Source organism: Hyperoodon ampullatus, assembly GCF_949752795.1.
Source record: "Hyperoodon ampullatus genome assembly, chromosome: 5".
NCBI lineage: Eukaryota > Metazoa > Chordata > Mammalia > Artiodactyla > Ziphiidae > Hyperoodon > Hyperoodon ampullatus.
Genome location: NC_136918.1, coordinates 36,166,241 through 36,183,602, shown reverse-complemented (window position 1 = coordinate 36,183,602; position 17,362 = coordinate 36,166,241). Strand labels below are relative to the sequence as shown.

Sequence of the window (17,362 nt, the reverse complement as noted above, 5' to 3'; positions counted from 1 at the left end):
CCGAACTCCTTGTCATGGTTTACAAGGCTGTGGGTAATCTGACCTTGGCTACTTAGCTAGCTTCATATTCCACTGCTCCTCCATAGACCCTGGACCCCACTTGCTACCGAATTCTTTGAGTTCTCTCATGTGACAGTCTTTCTTCTGCCTGGGATGCTGCCTCCTCACCCTTCTATTTCTGGCTAACTTCAACTTGTTCCTTCAAAGGCAGATCAGGATTTGCTCCTGAGAGAAACCTTCCCTGACTCTTCAGACTGGGGTCAGGTGCCCCTCCTTGGTGCTGCCCTAGTGCCCAATTCTAACCTAGATTCCAGCTCCTAATCCTTCGTGGCCTCTGAATCTTACATTGCAATGGTTGATCTTCTTGTTTATCTTTCTCTCTAGACTGTGAGCAACTCAAGCAGGCTCCAGATCTGTTCTCCAAAAGCAGTGTACTGTACCCACAGTACTGCCCTTTTGGCATCTGTGGAGGTATCTTGTGCTTTTTTTGCCTACTTTTTGTCGTTTTTATTTTGCCTTTTTTGATGGAATTCCTGGATTTACACAGACATTAGATGTGGACTCTAAAGCAACCCCCTTCAAACAGGTAATGTTGGCAGTTACCCATGATTGAGACTGAGCAGCAAAGCCCGAATGAGGTGGGGATGGAGCACACTGCAGGCAGCTGGAAGCATTGCTGCAGATGAGATGTGGAGATTATATGGAGACTCTGAAAACTGTTGTCTATGGGTGGATCCCAATTGTAAATTCTTGAAATAACTTGCTTTCAGTCACCCATAATATTTGGTACAAGTTAGTTTTTATAATTTATAGTATTTATAACTAGCATTTTAGAATCCAGAATATTATTTAGCGATTTTAAGGTCTTGATTCATAGTAAATAAAAGAAAAATAACAGCCACAAGGGAACTAACAACACCATCCTTCATAAATGTTGCAAATCTATTATAAGCTAATATGGAATACATAGTCTGAGGTGCTTTGTACGTCAAAATACTTTAAAAAGTCCTTCAAATGCCAAAAAGATAGGAAAAAAGAATAGAACAGATAAAATTATAAAAAATACTTTCAAGGGGATTGATTTTTGAGGCAGGCTCCACACCTACCCATGTATTAACTTCACTCCTCTGTACTAGAAGTGAGGGAAACAAAAATGAATGACAGCGTCCCTGCCCTAAGGCCCTCATCATCTAGTGGGAAAGGCAGGCTGGCCAACCAATAGCTAAGAATGAAGTAGATGGTTTAGGGTTGACACACTGGATTTGTCTTTGGAGGCAGTAATTCCAAGAACAAGAAGAGCTGCCTTCCTGCCAAAGGGAATATGTGAGCTGTTGGCATTCTTAGGCATAATTCAAATAATGAGTCAAACCAGTCCTCAGAGCAGAGAACTGAAAACATTGTGTGGGTTACCAGTCTTTGTCCCTCAGGCAGAAAACTATCACATTGTTTCTTGACCGTATTGAATTTGGTAGCCTCATATAATATTTTCTGGGATGTTCTGTGGATTCTGTTTTCACAGAGGTGCTCTACTACCTGAAGAGTTTCCTTTTAGTTTTCTTATATTACACTGAAATAAGAATTTTTCTTCATTTTAAATTGCTTTGTGATTTTTTTTTCAGTTTGTGTTTAGCATTTAGGGTACCATCATTCTGTACTGAAAATTGTCTCTCAACAAGCCATCCATTGGCTGTTCTTTGTGACTTTAAAGGGAGATGTCTTTCTTTAAGATGGTGGTAGAGGTGGTTGTTACGATACTATACATAATTAATAAACAATATCAGTTAATGGTGAGGTTTGTTTGAGAGCTAAGAAAGATTCTCTAAGTTAGGCTATTCTTTGGTAAAGCACACAACTTCATAGAGTCTCCCTTTACTGTGGTAATTCTTTTGCTGTCAGTTGGCAGTGAACTTACTTATAAGAAGATATGGTACCTCAGGGCTTTTATTTGTGTGCATGAAAAAAATTCTCCTTTCAATGACAGTCATACTTTTCTATCATAATTCAAAACGTTTCAGAATGGGTGACATTTTCAAAGAGAAAAAAGTAAGAAGGAAGGAATGAATGAGCTGGGGTATACTTTCTATAACACACAAAGGGACAACAAGAACTGGACACAGAGAAAGCATTCACACTTAGTAAGAAATTAGTAGTTTCTCAATTAACGTGTTAAGTACATGCAATCAGCATTTGTCCCTCAAATCAGAAGGAGGCAGCAGAGTCTCATGGGAGGAGGGGCGTTTGAAGCTCCTCTTCTTCATGCTTCCTGTGCTGTCCTTGTCCAGATGGCTCTAGATGCTGGGAAGGTCTCATAAAATCAGTCAGTCCCCTGCTTCCTGGTAGAGTTGCCCCTTAGCCATATGAAACCATATTCCTAATGCTAAAAATAACCAGAGTCTGAGTCCAAGATTTCCTTGTGACATCTCATGTGTCTGGTAGCCCTGGGGAGCAGGATGTCCTCCTCTCACTCATCTCTAATAACATAGAGTATCACCAAGCCTAGCCAAAATTACCTCCTTAGTAATTATTCCTTGACTATAGCCTCCTATGTAGAAGTTACTGACTTGCCAAATGTAACACTGACTTTGTACCATAGCTTTTTGTCTCATGGAGACAAAACTGAAACATTTTTCTCATAGGAGGTGTTTTGTTGTTGTTTGTGGGGAAAAGGAACAGGAAGAAGTAAAAAAATCCCAATTATCCCATGAGTAAATTACTTCTCTGATAGAAATTAGTGTCCAAGTTCAAGCCATCACTGTAACTAGCCAAATAGTTTTGTTCAAGTCATTTCACTTTGCTGGGCATCAGTTTCTCCATTTGGAGAATGCATATGCATATGAGGGGGATGATATTCCAGTGGTAAATTGTGGGAACGTAGCAAAAATAGCAAATTGGGAGGCAATCTTAGTTGAATATGTCGCGAAGCACATGAATATAGGATATTTACATTTATTTGCATTGTTTTCATTTCCACGACTGATTCTTTCTGGGCCCTAGGGCATTTATTCATTTGTTCATTCACTCATTCATTCTGTAAAAAATTATTGAGTGTCTGCTACATGTCAGGCATTATCCTAAGCTCTGAGGACACAAGAATGAACAAAACAAGTTTCCTGTCTTCAGAAAGCCTATATTCTAGTGGGACAAATAGACAATAAATACATAAGCAAATAAGTAAACAAGATAATTGCAGATTGTGAAAAGTGGTAAGAAAGAAATTTTAAAAAGTGTATGGGATAGGTGCTAATTGGGGCAATCAGTTTTAGGTAGATGCCTGTAGAGATGCCATCTGAGCTGAGAAATGAATGCCAAATGACATGCCAACAACCTTAGCCTCTACTTGCCAAGGTAGAGAGGCTGTTCATATCAGTAACTCATAGGTGCAAAAATGACCCATATAGACTGTTCCCCATGTACAGAACACTTTGTTGACATAATGCCCTTAGGCAGAATGCCAGAGATGTCAGTCCCAGTTTTGTAGATTTCCATAGCATCCAACAATAGGGCTGGTCCTGATCATTACCAACCACTCCCTCATTTGGGGAGGGAGTCCTCTGACTCTGTGTGCAGGCCCAGACCTCACCAGTCCTGCTCTGACCAGGCTGCAGGCAAGGAATGAACATGTGCTTAGTCACAGCTGAACTGTGCTGACGAAGGAGTGGGCACCTACTTTTCCAGTACTGCCCATTCTGGCTAGGGAGCTCCTGAGCCCATTTGTCACCTTCTGGGGACAGAGCAGATTCACAGAGCACTGGCAGCTCTTTTGACCTGGGAAGGGTTGGAGACAGAAGGCTTGGATTAAAAGCAGGTGAAGCTGGTGACTGCCTATGTAATATGACTGGAATTTTTCTCCTCTGACCTGTCCTCACCTCAATGCCTGAAATTCTACTGCTAGAAGTTAGCATCCAATCCACTCAGTTTTTGAAAGATTTTTGTTTGAAGACTAAATTTTGGGGGGAGGGGTCACTCTCTGAGCATTTTAATTTAACATCTTAAAAGAGACTCACAAATTTGTAGCAATTTGTTACAGCAGCTACAGGAAACTAATATAATTACCAATGCAATGGAAACTACCTATGTTACTGTATCCAATTGCAATCCCCGCTCTCCACCCTCTGGAGGTAACCTTGAATTTAGTGTTTAATATTCTCTGAATTTCATTATACTTTTATTGCATATGTATGTATCCTGGAATAATATGCCATTTTATATATAGAATCATACCGGGACTTCCCTGGTGGCACAGTGGTTAAGGATCTGCCTGCCAATGGAGGGGACATGGGTTTGATCCCTGGTCTGGGAAGATCTTACATGCCGTGGAGCAACTAAGCCCGTGTGCCACAACTACTGAGCCTGCGCATCACAACTACTGAAGCCCACGCACCTAGAGCCCGTGCTCTGCAACAAGAGAAGGCACCACAGTGAGAAGCCCACGCACCGCAACGAAGAGTAGTCCCCACTCGCCGCAACTAGAGAAAGCCCGCGTGCAGCAACAAAGACCCAACGCAGCTGAAGATAAATAATTTTTTTAAAAAAAGATTAAAAAAAAAATTCCATGAGCTATCACTCCCCTGGGTCTCTGAAGAGGCTGAAGAGTTGACTTAAGTTTGGCATTCTTATACTTGAGTTATAATTAGCAGCCTAGGAAAATTCAGGAAAGTTAAATATAATACTTCCAATGCATTTATAGAACATAACATGTTATGTGAGTAGTATGTGTTTATCCCTATGGAAAAATGTATACATCCAAATAATGTATAGTATGAAAAAAGATACACGTATTGATTAAAAAACAAAGTGTGTGTACGTGTGTGTGTGTGTGTGTATACACTGATAAGGATTAGGAAACAAAACAATTCAAAGAGTTGCTTATGTCTTTTAAGTTTATGGCTTCTTTTCTCTATAAAGGTACAGGTATCCCTTCCTTTGTAGAAAAAAAATTTAATTAATTTTGTACAAAACTATAATGCACAGAACTATAAACGTTTGACCTGGAAGAGTCCTTAGAGGTACCTCATCTAGTTCTTTTAATGACATAATGCGCAGGTGAGGAAACAGCCGGGAGGGGAGGGGAATGCTGGAGGACGCGGCTAAGTCGCTAAGTCGACTGAAGCAGGGACTGTCCTTGGATCCCATCCCAGTGTGCTTTCCACCACATCACCTCTCAGCACTCCCAACTAGTTCAGTTCACCTTGCTCTGCTGGAAAACCTTAGATCTGATGAACCTATTTTCATCTCATATTTGATATTTAGTCAAAATATTGATTTTAGCATAAAAGTTGGCCATATTTAACAAATATTCAAAATGTTAATAGTTTCTCATAATCACCAAGATTAAAGTGACTGCTTTGGGGGGAAACTTTTAAATAAAAGAACACAACGTTTAGACAACTGTGTAAACAAAAACTTTCTAAATTACTTATCTCCCTTCATGTCTCCTAGAAGTGTACAGAGGGCCTTGTTGGTAGTAAATAAAGATTGCTTTAATCACAGGTCCTATATTCACAAATCAAGCCACCATCTCAGGTGTAACGGAAATGCAGTGTGATAAGGGTAGAGTCCAGAAAGGTCTCGAAGCCTGAGGTAATTATTGGAAGAAGCCTGTTCCTTTGGGGTTTGGCACTCGACTTGCTCGAGGGCCAGGCTGAACTAGGAGGAAGATTTAGGGTCTAAAGTTTTAGGGCCTACATGACAAACACCAACAGCAAAAATAAAAAAGGAAAATAAATCATTCAGTAATTCCACCATTCTAACATATTAATTGTTTTCATTTCTCTGTTCACTTTTAGTCCTTGATTTTATGCCATCATTTTATGTAACTACAAGTACAACTTAGGTACAATGCTGCCTTCTTTCTTTCACTCAAAAAGTGAACACTTTTTTTTTTTTTTAAGATGTTGGGGGTAGGAATTTATTAATTAATTTATTTATTTTTGCTGTGTTGTGTCTTCGTTTCTGTGCGAGGGCTTTCTCCAGTTGTGGCAAGCGGGGGCCACTCTTCATCACGGTGCGTGGGCCTCTCACTATGGCGGCCTCTCTTGTTGCAGAGCACAGGCTCCAGACATGCAGGCTCAGCAGTTGTGGCTCACGGGCCTAGTTGCTCCGTGGCATGTGGGATCCTCCCAGACCAGGGCTCGAACCCGTGTCCCCTGCATTAGCAGGCAGATTCTCAACCACTGCGCCACCAGGGAAGCCCCAAAAGTGAACACTTTTGTCTTAGGGCTATTTGAGGTTGCAAGGAACATTCACTCAGTCAAGTTAAATTACCTCAAAAAAAAAGGTGTGTGTGTGTGTAGGTGTGTGTGTGAGCCTAATCTTAAAGAAATCCAAACTCAGGAACCTAAGACAGCTAAGCTCCACAGGAACTGGAGCTAGGACACAGACAGCAGTCAGCTACTGAAGCTGCTGGTGGGACTTTGGGTGGGGTCTGGGCTTATCTTTGCATTTCTGTTCTGCACTCTCATAACTTCAGTTGTGTGTCACCAAAAATGGCCACCCCAAACTACACGACCTTATGGTTATGACTTACAGAGTTTTCAGTTATCCTTTCTCTGGATCTCTTAAAGTCAGATTCTGATTAGATTGGCCTAATTTATCTTTTTCATCCAGGTAGGCCACAAAAATCAGAGGTTTCTGTTCAGCCTGTGGATTGGCTGTCATTAGCACTGGTGGACACACCTTGGTCTTATCGGATGTGGCTGGGTAAGCAGAGCACATGTTCCAGACTCTATCTCTGCAGGCAGCAAGGCCACATGTGGGACCCCTCCTCTTCCTCCCCTCCTCCACCTTTTTCCGCCCCCCCTACACACACACAAGTGGTAAGTGTGGGCCGGCAGGCACAGCTCCCATGTGGTCTTGTAGTCTTCATAACTATGAATTTTAATGAGTACACCACATTACAACACGTGTCTGTTCCATGATTTATGATCTCATTCCTCTGCTGTTTTAGTTTTAGTTTAGCTCATTTTAGTTTGGGGGCTGCTATGAGTAAAAGTATGATGAACATTTTTGTACATATATCTTCCCTTTCATCTGGATAATATAAAATAATCTTTAAATTACATATATTAAATTATATTCTCTGAGCACTTGCAGGATATAAAACGTAAACTTGTATTTTTTGTTGTTGTTTAAGAAATGTCTGTACCTGCCAGAGATTTATCCTTAGGTAGCTAACAGGCAAAATAATAGGATGTGCTCTTTAGGATTTGCTTCAAAACACTCTATGAAAAAAAATTGGGGGTGGGTGGGTGATAGCTGAAGCAAGATTGGTGGGATGTTGATGACTGTTGGAGCTGATGATGGTACATAGGCACAGGGGGATTTACTACTGTCTCTATTTTGCTGTTTACTTCCCATTTCCCTTCTCTTGCTCTCCCTTCTGGATTTTTTGTTGTTTTTCCCCATGTTTCCTCTAGATACGTGGTGCCCCCATGCTATCCTCTGAATTCCCCCCATTTTCTGAGGTTCAATCACCCCTGATACCTACACTGTAAAGGTGCAAAATGTAGCCATGTTCATTGTTTTAGATGCTACCAGACAGCTGTTAAGAGGAACACAATCAGCTTGTCTTGCACCATGAGTTAAGAGAGAGATAAGTAGCTTAACACTCTTGGGAAGAACTGTATTTTAGAAGAGGAGCCAGGTACCCTCTGGTGGGGTGGGCAGTGTGATAAACCACAGATGCAACAGCAGGCCGAGCTTGTGGGAAGAGGCTCTTCTTCAATACCTACCTCTCCATCGCCGCCTTTTTGTCCAGTGGTTTTCAGCCTTTAGGAATTTCAAATAGCAAGCTACATTTTATTTATTTATGTATTTTTTTTTTTTTTTTTTGCGGTATGCAGGCTTCTCACTGTTGTGGCCTCTCCCGTTGCGGCGCACAGGCTCCGGACGCGCAGGCTCAGCGGCCATGGTTCACGGGCGCAGCCGCTCCGCGGCATGTGGGATCCTCCCAGACTGGGGCACGAACCCGTGTCCCCTGCATCGGCAGGCGGACTCTCAACCACTTGCGCCACCAGGGAAGCCCGCAAGCTACATTTTGAGGTCATATTTATTTAGTAAAATTATACATATTAAGCTTTCTTGGAATTTTTATAACCTTTAATATAAAGCAGTGAAGCGTCTCAAGTGCTCAAGGAAATATTTTATATTCATGCTGAAAATGCAAAAAGCTAATCAAATGGCTATATTTTCTATTCATTTCCCAAAACATTAGTGGATTACAAATGTTATGTGACCTAAGAGTAATCGCAGGGTGATGATTTTGAGATTGTTCTGATTTTAATAGTAAAATGTGAAAAACAACAACAACAACAAACTCCTGGTTGTTCCTGACTCCTTGAAGCTGGGACACTCTGAGATGTGACTGTACAACCTTGTGGGTACCTATGCCTGGCAGGGGATGAGACCTCGGAGCTCCCATGGCTCCCTCCACATGCCTCTGCCTATGGACCCCTCAGCTTGGATTAAAATTGTGTCTTTACTTGTCAATCTCCCTCCCTAGTCTGTGAGCTGCTGTGGGAGGAGAGGGATTCTGTATTTTTCAATGCCTGGAATGCAGTTGGGTCCCAGTAAATATCAGTTGAATAAAAGGCCCAAAAATTATTTTCTTAAAAAAATTCCCATAGCTTCACCCTCATAGATTTTCTTCCTTGCACAGACCCAAGATGGTCCCATTCTTCACCTGACTCTGAAGACCTCCTGATAAGAAAGTAAATGCTTCCAGGAAACTGCCTGTCAGAGACTCAAAAACTCCAAATGATTCCCTGCTATGGACTGCCTACTGCAGGATGGGGCCACCTGGATTCAGGTCACCTGGTATGTGCCTTTGCCATCAGCTTTCCCTTTCTAGAAACAAGATTGTTACCTTTAAACTGTTCAGTGCTTCTTTTTTTTTTTTTCAACATAACTGCTTAAGGATTTCCAAACATAAGCTTAGAATTAAAAACTCCCAATAATTAGTCCAATTTGTAGTCTACTGTGAGCACAGCAGGTCAGCAGCAAGTTTATTATCAGGCTTGCAAGGTAACAGGATGGTGCATGGCTAAGTGTTTGGGCCAACTTGCCTTGAGTTCTCTCCACTAGCTTCTGCTGTCACATTTCCCTTCTGGTATTTGTAATAGTTTGCTGCGGTGGTTTGGTTTGTCTTTATGAGGGGTGGTGTAGGGGAAAAGCAAAGCAAAAGAAGGAACATGGAGTGAATGCAGCCTCCCTTTAGAGCCTGGTTATAGGAACTCGGGGCAGTTCACCTGATCTGTGACAGTTATTTTCTCAATGTCAATGTCATTAGCGGTCAGGATATCTTTGAGATAGGTCACTGTTTCTGGAGGGAGATAAGGGTTTCTTCCCAAGAGCCAAACATGATCCATGTGAAAAAGCCAGATGATTGTGGTACAGGAGTACACGAGGGCATAGTTCTCATAGTCGGTGGCCAGGACCCAGTATGGAGCTGATGGCATAACTGAAAACCAGAGAAAGGCAGTATTAGGAGGGGCCAGGGCAAGAGAAACCGTCACCTCTAGGACCCTGGAAGCCAGGCTCTGGGGTTCTAATTCTTCTACATCAGTGGTTCTTCATTGTGACTTCACATGGGAATCATGTGGGAACTTTGAAAAATACCAGGCCCACCTCCCCTCACCCTGGCTCCCAAATTCTGAACTGGAGGCTATTGGTACTTTGGAAAGCTCCCCAGTGATTCCAGTGTGCAGCCAGAGTTCAGAGTCATAATTCTGGATCCCCCCCACTCCCTGATTGCAGGTTGGTACCTGGAAGTCCATAATACCTGGGAGGTTTGGCTGTACCCCCTGGACCAACAGGCGGCATTTAGCACTAGTGCGTATGGAACAACCACTTAGCTAAACGGAGGCAAGAACATAAGGTCAGGGACGCCAGGCTGTCCAAGTTTGTACCACCCAGCTTCCTCTAGAACCCACCTACGGAAGGAGGTAGGGGCTAATGTTGGTCTGCTTGTTTTTCTTCTTGTGCGAACTTTGAAAATCCCACCATTCTTAAGAATACGGGGGCTTCCCTGGTGGCGCAGTGGTTGAGAATCTGCCTGCTAATGCAGGGGACACGGGTTCGAGCCTTGGTCTGGGAAGATCCCACATGCCACGGAGCAGCTGGGCCCGTGAGCCACAACTGCTGAGCCTGCGCGTCTGGAGCCTGTGCTCTGCAACAAGAGGCTGCCATAGTGAGAGGCCTGCGCACCGCGATGAAGAGTGGCCCCCGCTTGCCACAACTGGAGAAAGCCCTCGCACAGAAACGAAGATGCAACACAGCAAAAATAAATAAATTAAATTAATAAACTCCTACCCCCAACATCTTAAAAAAAAAAAAAAGAATACGGTAAATCAGGTGGTAACAGGTTATGAGTCACTGATTGACATCTGTATAGTGTTGAAAGCTCAACATTAAAATGGTCCTTAAGAGAGATGGAGGATTTACTTTCCCCATCTGAATCCAGAAACTTCCTCTGTGAACGTGACCTCCACAGCCAAGGTCCAAGTCAAGTGTGTGGCTGAACCACACTGGCTCCATTTTGTCAGCTCCATCTTAGGCCTGCGGTCCTACCCTCTCCCTTTTTTTGTGAGACTGAGTTTTAGCTTACTCAGGAATACACCCAAGCCAGATTAGTTCCCTATAAACTTCATCTGACATGAAAACTAGAAGAATGCCTTTTGCTGACACAGGTGGTTAATGGTCACGAGACCCCTGGGGTGAGAGTGCGGGGAGGAAAACCCCTCAGTTCCTGTCAATGTGGACATGCTTCTCTTTAGTAGTCATTCTATTTTTAGCTTTGGCTCCTTTAAGTGCCCCTGTACCCCTTTTAGCGGAATGCAGTGCAGCTGTGAATGCCTCTGAGGGTCGTCCACCTGATTCTACCCACAATAAACTTCTTAATTGTTCTTTATGGAGTTGTCTGCTTCGTTTCGAGTCTCAAAGTTCCTTTTCAGTTCAGAGGATATTATTCAGTAACTCCACTTCCAAACACCAAGGAAAACTCACTGCCCAGCCCAGCTTTTTAAAGTTAAGGGGAAGGTGGACCCAAATGAAACTCCAACAATTTGGCTAGAAAATGGCAGACGGAGCCAGGACTCCAACTTACCTTCACTCTTATCATCTCTTACCTCCAAGATTTCTCACATGTTAGTTGTTCTGCTAATAACTACTAATTTTTCAGTTATTAGTTTCCTCTGGGAAACAAGACTGGCTTGGGTCTCCTACGGCTCAAGCCCAGTGGCCTCCAATCTCTGCTTCCTCTGTTGACACACTTACTGTAGTTTTATAGTAAATCACCTGGGTGCTTGTCAGTATCCACACTGACATGTAAGCTTCTCAGGGATGAGGGCCAGCTCATCTTTGCATCTCCAGGGCCTAGCCCAGTGCATGATGGCAGGTAGGAGGTGCTCAACAAATAATTATGCATTGAATCAATATGGGTGACACTCAGATGTGACGGGAGTGCACTGACCCAGGGCTCTAGCCTTCCGTTTGCATATCTCCTGTCCCTGACACCTCCTGCGAGTGTATACTTACACCAGAAAAACTTAACTCCCAACTTGGCGGGCTCCGTGATGTTCTCCTGGGTGGCTTCACCTTCAATTTGATTCACAGTTCCATCAGCTCTGCAATGAGTTAAAAACCAAAACCAAAAAACCTGAACTCATTAAAAGCCCCAAATCAAGGAAAAGCAAGATTTGTGACACCAACAATCATGGTGGCCAACATTGCAAGTTCTGGGTAGGAGGTTCTTGAAAACAGGTTGGGTCCTAACTCCATTCCCTCCCCTTTGCTTTCTTGCTGTCTCTGAGATGGAGCAGAGGAAGACAGCTTTTGGGTGATAAGAATCAACACTTGCAATGCCCCCGGACTGGAAAATATGTGAGGCCCTGCTATTTCAACACTGTTTTTTGGAGCGTATGTAGTAGCCTGCAAGGCCATTTGCTGCTCCTGGGCTCCAAACCAAGAGGGAGGAAAAGGGAATGGAAAAACAAGCAAATAAAACAACCCAACACAGAACAAAGTTTCGTTTCTTTAAAACTGAGAAAGGAAAAAATAAAGACGGACTGGATTACTGAAAATCATGTAAAAAGTGGAATCTGGAGATCTGCAAAGTTTCCCCCTCTTTGGGCCTCACGTGATATCACGTGGCATCATTTGTCCCATAAAGGGGTTCATATGCCTGGGTTCATAGCTCTGAGATCCCATCCAGTTCAGCAAGCTTCTGATCGAGTGTGGGAGATTCTGACGTAGGCCAGGTCAAAGCAGACAGTGAGGAAACATTTACCTCACTTCAGGGATTCTACCAGGCATCCAGATCTCAGAGACATTAGATGTGAAGAAATGTGCGTCTTACAATTAATGCCACCTTACAATTGTTAGTGTCATTTCTTTTTTAGTGGTATATAAAATGGTGGTGTCTTAAAAGCGATGGTCTTTTTGCTTGGATGGATGAAATACTTTCACTCTTTTGAAGGGAGCTGGCCCCATTTCTGGATAACTTCCAATGACCCCCTGGATCTAAGGGAAAGGGGAAAGACCTAGGGATAGAGGCTATGAAGGAGGGTGCTCTTCCTAGCAGGCCAACAGAGGAGTTTCCTGTTCACCAGTTCTCAGAGGGGCAGACAAACTAAAATTGGAGCAATGGCATGTGTTAGAAAGTCAGTAGGCTATGGTTAGTGGGGATGGATATCCTAGAAACCAGACAATAAGCAGCAGGTAAGGGGGTTGGGGGTGCGAAATGTTCTCTGATGCTCCTGGATTGCATAGTCTGTTTATCACTGAGTAGGGCTGGAGACCATGCCCCGCTCTCACCTGGGAGTCAACCTGTAAGACGGAAGATGGTCCATTTCTATCTGCATGCAGTTGCTTAGCAACAAACCACTCTCTTCCCAACAGACTTTCTCCCTTTTCACCATCATTTATGTTTTGCTCCAGGACAGTTTTCAAAATACCAGTCTCTGATCATAAACTCACAATTTGTTCATAGGAAAAATGCATTTGTATTTTCAAGGGTAGCAGCATATTAGCAATAATAGGTACTATTAAATGATTACCACATGCTAAACACTGTTCTAAGTGCTTTACATGTGTTACCCCATTTAATGTTCACACAGCGTTATGGACAGATGTACTATGATTATTGCCAATTTACAGAGGAGGAAACTGAGGCCTAGAAAATTACCATAACTAACCTAAGATCACATCATTAGTAAGTAGTAGAACCAGGATTTGAAACTGGGCACCTAACCCCTTCAGCTCCCAGCCCTGAGCCAGCTGCTTTGGCCCCAGCATTCTGACACTGGCTAAGGGTATTTTGCTCAGGCTCCCTGCCATGCCCCCTGCTTGTTCTGCAGAATCTATATCATTTTTCTGACTAACAAACCTTTCTCCATATGCCTTTGCTCTTAAGTAGAAGTGACCCTAGAGGCAGAGTGACCTAATACTCCGGGTACAGTTAAAGATGATTCCTGGCCAACTCAGAAGGAGAGCTTGGGGCATCTGATGGGTTTTGGGATCTGTGTCATTGTCTGACTCTTGACCTTAGAATGGGACAAAATATTTCAAATAAAGTCATTGTTACTTTGGGACCTATAAAATTCCTGTGAGACCTTCTGGGGGTCTGCATCTCAATTCCTGTAGCCCTCACTGGGCTCTGAAATGAGTGGGATTTTTCTTTAGAGTTGCTCAAGATTCTTACTTTATTTCTTTGGTTTACGTGGGGTCAGAGAGTCAGCCCACTGTACTGTGGCTCACAGGAAGTTTAATGGGAATAGGATGGCCATGCAAAGCCTCTCTGAGCCTGAGTAACTTCCAGGCTGGGTGGTAGTTGTTTTCTTGCAGTTGAACACAGTTCTTAGACAACTTAGGAAACAGGAATGGCAACCATTCATGCCCCGCCTCTTTCATATATCTTCTGGTCTCTTCACCATTTCACTTCTCCCTGGTGTTGAATCTCAGCTTCATCACTTATAAGCTGTGTGACCTTTGGGCAAATTACTTTACCTCTCTGTACCTCATTTTCCTCATCCATAAAAAGAGGGTTAATAATAGTACCAACCTCAGGTTGCTATGGGGATTAAATGAATATCTATGCTCATTTACATGTACATACATAAATAGATGTATATATACACACATGTATATATACATACACATACAGAACAGTGCCTTGCACATAGGAAATGTTTAATTAATATTAGTTACCATTGTTTATTGTTATTCTTATCTTTGTTGATGGCAGGTAGGTAGGAGTTCTTCCTAGGTTTCTTTTTAAGTTTATATTTGCTTTCTAAAGGATGAATTTTGGGATCAAATATCAGTCTGTTAGAAGTAATAGAAAAATATCTTTCTGTAGGTTCTCCTGTTCACACAACCTAGAGTGTGACTATGTATGTATCTGATTCTTGCTTAATAAGAAAAGGAGTTTTCTAAGAGTTAAAGCTGTCTGGAGATGGGATAAATTGTCATGGAAGATGTTGAGCTCCCAGTTTCTGGAAGGATTCAAGCTATGCTGGATGCCCTCAATCAGCAGATGATATAGAAAGTGCTTCTCTCTTGGTTTGGAGGTCAGACAAGGGGGTCCTTTGCTGTCCTTTGCTACCAGAGGGTCTGTTTTGCAGTGAGAGCAGGAACCTTGCAGTTTGTGTTACCATTGAGTCCCTAGGACATCTCACAGGGTGTGGGACACAATAAGGTGCTCGGCAAGTGGTCATGGAAATGAATGAGTGACTTCTAGTCCCTAACATTCTGCCTGCCAAAAGCTTTCCTCTCAGGACCTGTCATGAGCAGGCAGCCCAGACCCAGCAATGTCTGCATCCTCCCCACACTAGACGGCAAGGACACCAGTCACCCCAGGACAGTCTCTGCAGGGCTCCCTCCCGGACGTGTGTTGCCTTTGAAAGCACAGCCTCTCACCTCAGCTCCTTGTTTATCACTTTGATGTTTCCATTTTCCATTAGTGAGTAGTTGGCTTGGATGCAACTTCCCTTCTCAAAGCTCACTGGGATCTTCTCAATTTCATACCATCTTCCAAGATACTGCAGAGACAATGACAAGCAGAGCAAACCCTGTGACTCTCTGGGGACCTGCAAACTCTTCCCCATTGTTGTCTTTCAGAGCAGAGCCCTTTCCTGGGGTAACCAGGCAAAATGGGCTGCATTGTTCCTAGTAGCCACTGAGCAAGATATTGACTCAAATGGTAATAAGTGAGTCGGATGTGTGGGCATTGGTTGAATGCCACAGTCCATTCCTAAAGTGCTTTTTATTTAGCTATGCTTTCGGTGTCCCCTTCAGTCAAAATCTATGTGAAATTCTAAACTCCGTAAAAGGAAGGCATTGGTTTAGATGATGTAAGGTGCCATCTCAAATATTTTATGATTCTTCAAGACATCTTTGAATTGTGTGCAAAGTCAGATGTGTTTACTGTGGGGAGCTGGGTCTCCAGAGTTGGTTAAATTCTCCTCATATAACCCCACACAGGGAGTTGGTCACAAAGGCTTTTGGCAGGTGGTCAAGATTTAGAAGACCTGTATCATTCCTCCCCTGGGGGCTTGCTCTCTGTCCATAATTTCAGTGCACAGAGTCATCTTTAAAGGAAGTGAGCAACTGCGTGGGTGAGGGTGAGGGGAGAGAGGCACGCTCCTGCTTCCATACATTGCTGGGCATAGAGACTGCTCCAATCTACAGCCTTCATGAGGGAGACTGCTCCAATCTACAGCCTTCATGAGGGCAACTTGGCAATATCTAGCAAAACTAAAACTACATATACTCTGGCCCAACAATTTCACCTCTGAGAAGGTATCCTCCTGAAATTAAGAAACGATGTATGCATAAGGTTATTCATTGCAATCCTATTTGTAATAACAAAAGACAGGAAATGGCGTAAGTGAGCATTAGTAGGGGACTGGGTAAATAAATGATGGCACATCCATACACTGGAATGTTATACACCCTCTTTTAAAAGAGCTATATGTAATTATCTCCAAGATACATTTAATGGAAAAAGAACCAGGTGCAAAATAGTGTACATATTAAACTAACTTTTATGTAAGAATGGGGGGAAAGGTTATTATTATCAGTTCTCTATTGCTGCTGTAACAAAGTACCACAAATTTAAAACACCACAAATTTATGGTCTCATAGTTTTGTACATCAGAAGTCCGACACGGGTCTCACTGGGTTAAAATCAAAGTGCTGGCAGTGCTACATTCCTTTCCAGAGGCTCTAGCGGAGAATCTGTCTTCTTGCCCTTTCCAGGATCTAGAGGCCGTTTGCGTTCCTTGGTTTGTGAATCCCTTCCTCCATCTTCAGAGGCAGCAAAAGCAGGTCAAATACCTCTCACACTGCATCTCTTTGACTCTTCTTCCATCATCACTTCTCTCTGATCACAGCTGGGTAAGGTCCTTTGCTTCTAATGATTATATTGGACCCACCTGATAATGCAGGATACTCTTGCCATCTCAAGCTCCATTACTTTAATCACATCTTCAAAATCCCCTTTTCCATGTAAAGAAACAATTTGCAGATTCTGGGGAATATGGCATGGACATCATTCTTCCTACTGCAGTTATGTATGTGCTTTTTTATATATGTACATATTATCTCCCAAAAGATACACCATAAGCTGTTTTTACTGGTTGCTACTGGGGAGGAAAACTGAGGCTGGGATATAGGGGTGGAAAGGAAAGTTTTCATTGTATGTCCTTTTGCATCTTTAGAATTTTGAACCATGTGAATATATTTACCTAGTCAAAATATTGATTGAAATTATTTTAGAAATTAAGAAATGTATTACTCTACAAAACAAAATCAAGGAGATGCAGTCACCTTCAAAAAAGTCAGAATTTGAAATGAGAGCATACTGCAAATAGGTAGCAGTATTGCTTCGGTCACCTGGCTCTCTGCTAAAATATCTACCCACATTTAGGGCATAAATTTTCCACTCATTTGTTAAAGGACATCTTTCAATTAAAAATCACTGAACTTAACAGGCATTTAAAGCACTGAAGAATAAGTTTAAAGGTCAGCTGGTTTCATAGGCATCCTCAGAAAATCTCCATTATATACAATGCATTTAAAATAGTTCTATTATTGCTAAGGTGACTTTAATGCTCCACAATTAAAAACGAGGACACACGATTTTCCAGAAAGGAAGAAACTCAGAGGTGGAAGGTTGCTTTTCATGTCATGTTCCCTCATGATCTCATAATATTTTTGTGAAGGTCTTTTTGTCTTTGGGGGTCTCTGTTTCTCTATCTCTATGAGGAGAATGCAGTGTTCAAAGATAATTATGAAAAGGAAGAAGTAAAACTATCTCCATTTCCAGATGACAGGGTTTTATATATAGAAAATCCTAAGGAATACA

General features: G+C 42.5%; 1 protein-coding gene across 2 annotated transcripts in view; it reads right to left on the bottom strand.

The window, feature by feature from the left end:
- Positions 1-8,120: 8,120 nt before the first annotated feature.
- Positions 8,121-17,362, bottom strand: part of APOD (apolipoprotein D) — an 83,250-nt gene continuing 74,008 nt past the window's right edge. For both annotated transcript variants that reach the window (XM_079704288.1, XM_079704289.1), the window contains exons 5-7: positions 14,914-15,035; positions 11,533-11,621; positions 8,121-9,457 (exon numbers count right to left, since the gene is read on the bottom strand). In XM_079704288.1, coding sequence (XP_079560414.1) covers positions 9,222-9,457; positions 11,533-11,621; positions 14,914-15,035 — 447 coding nt within the window. In that variant the 3' untranslated portion in view covers positions 8,121-9,221. The remainder of the gene's footprint in view (positions 9,458-11,532; positions 11,622-14,913; positions 15,036-17,362) is intronic.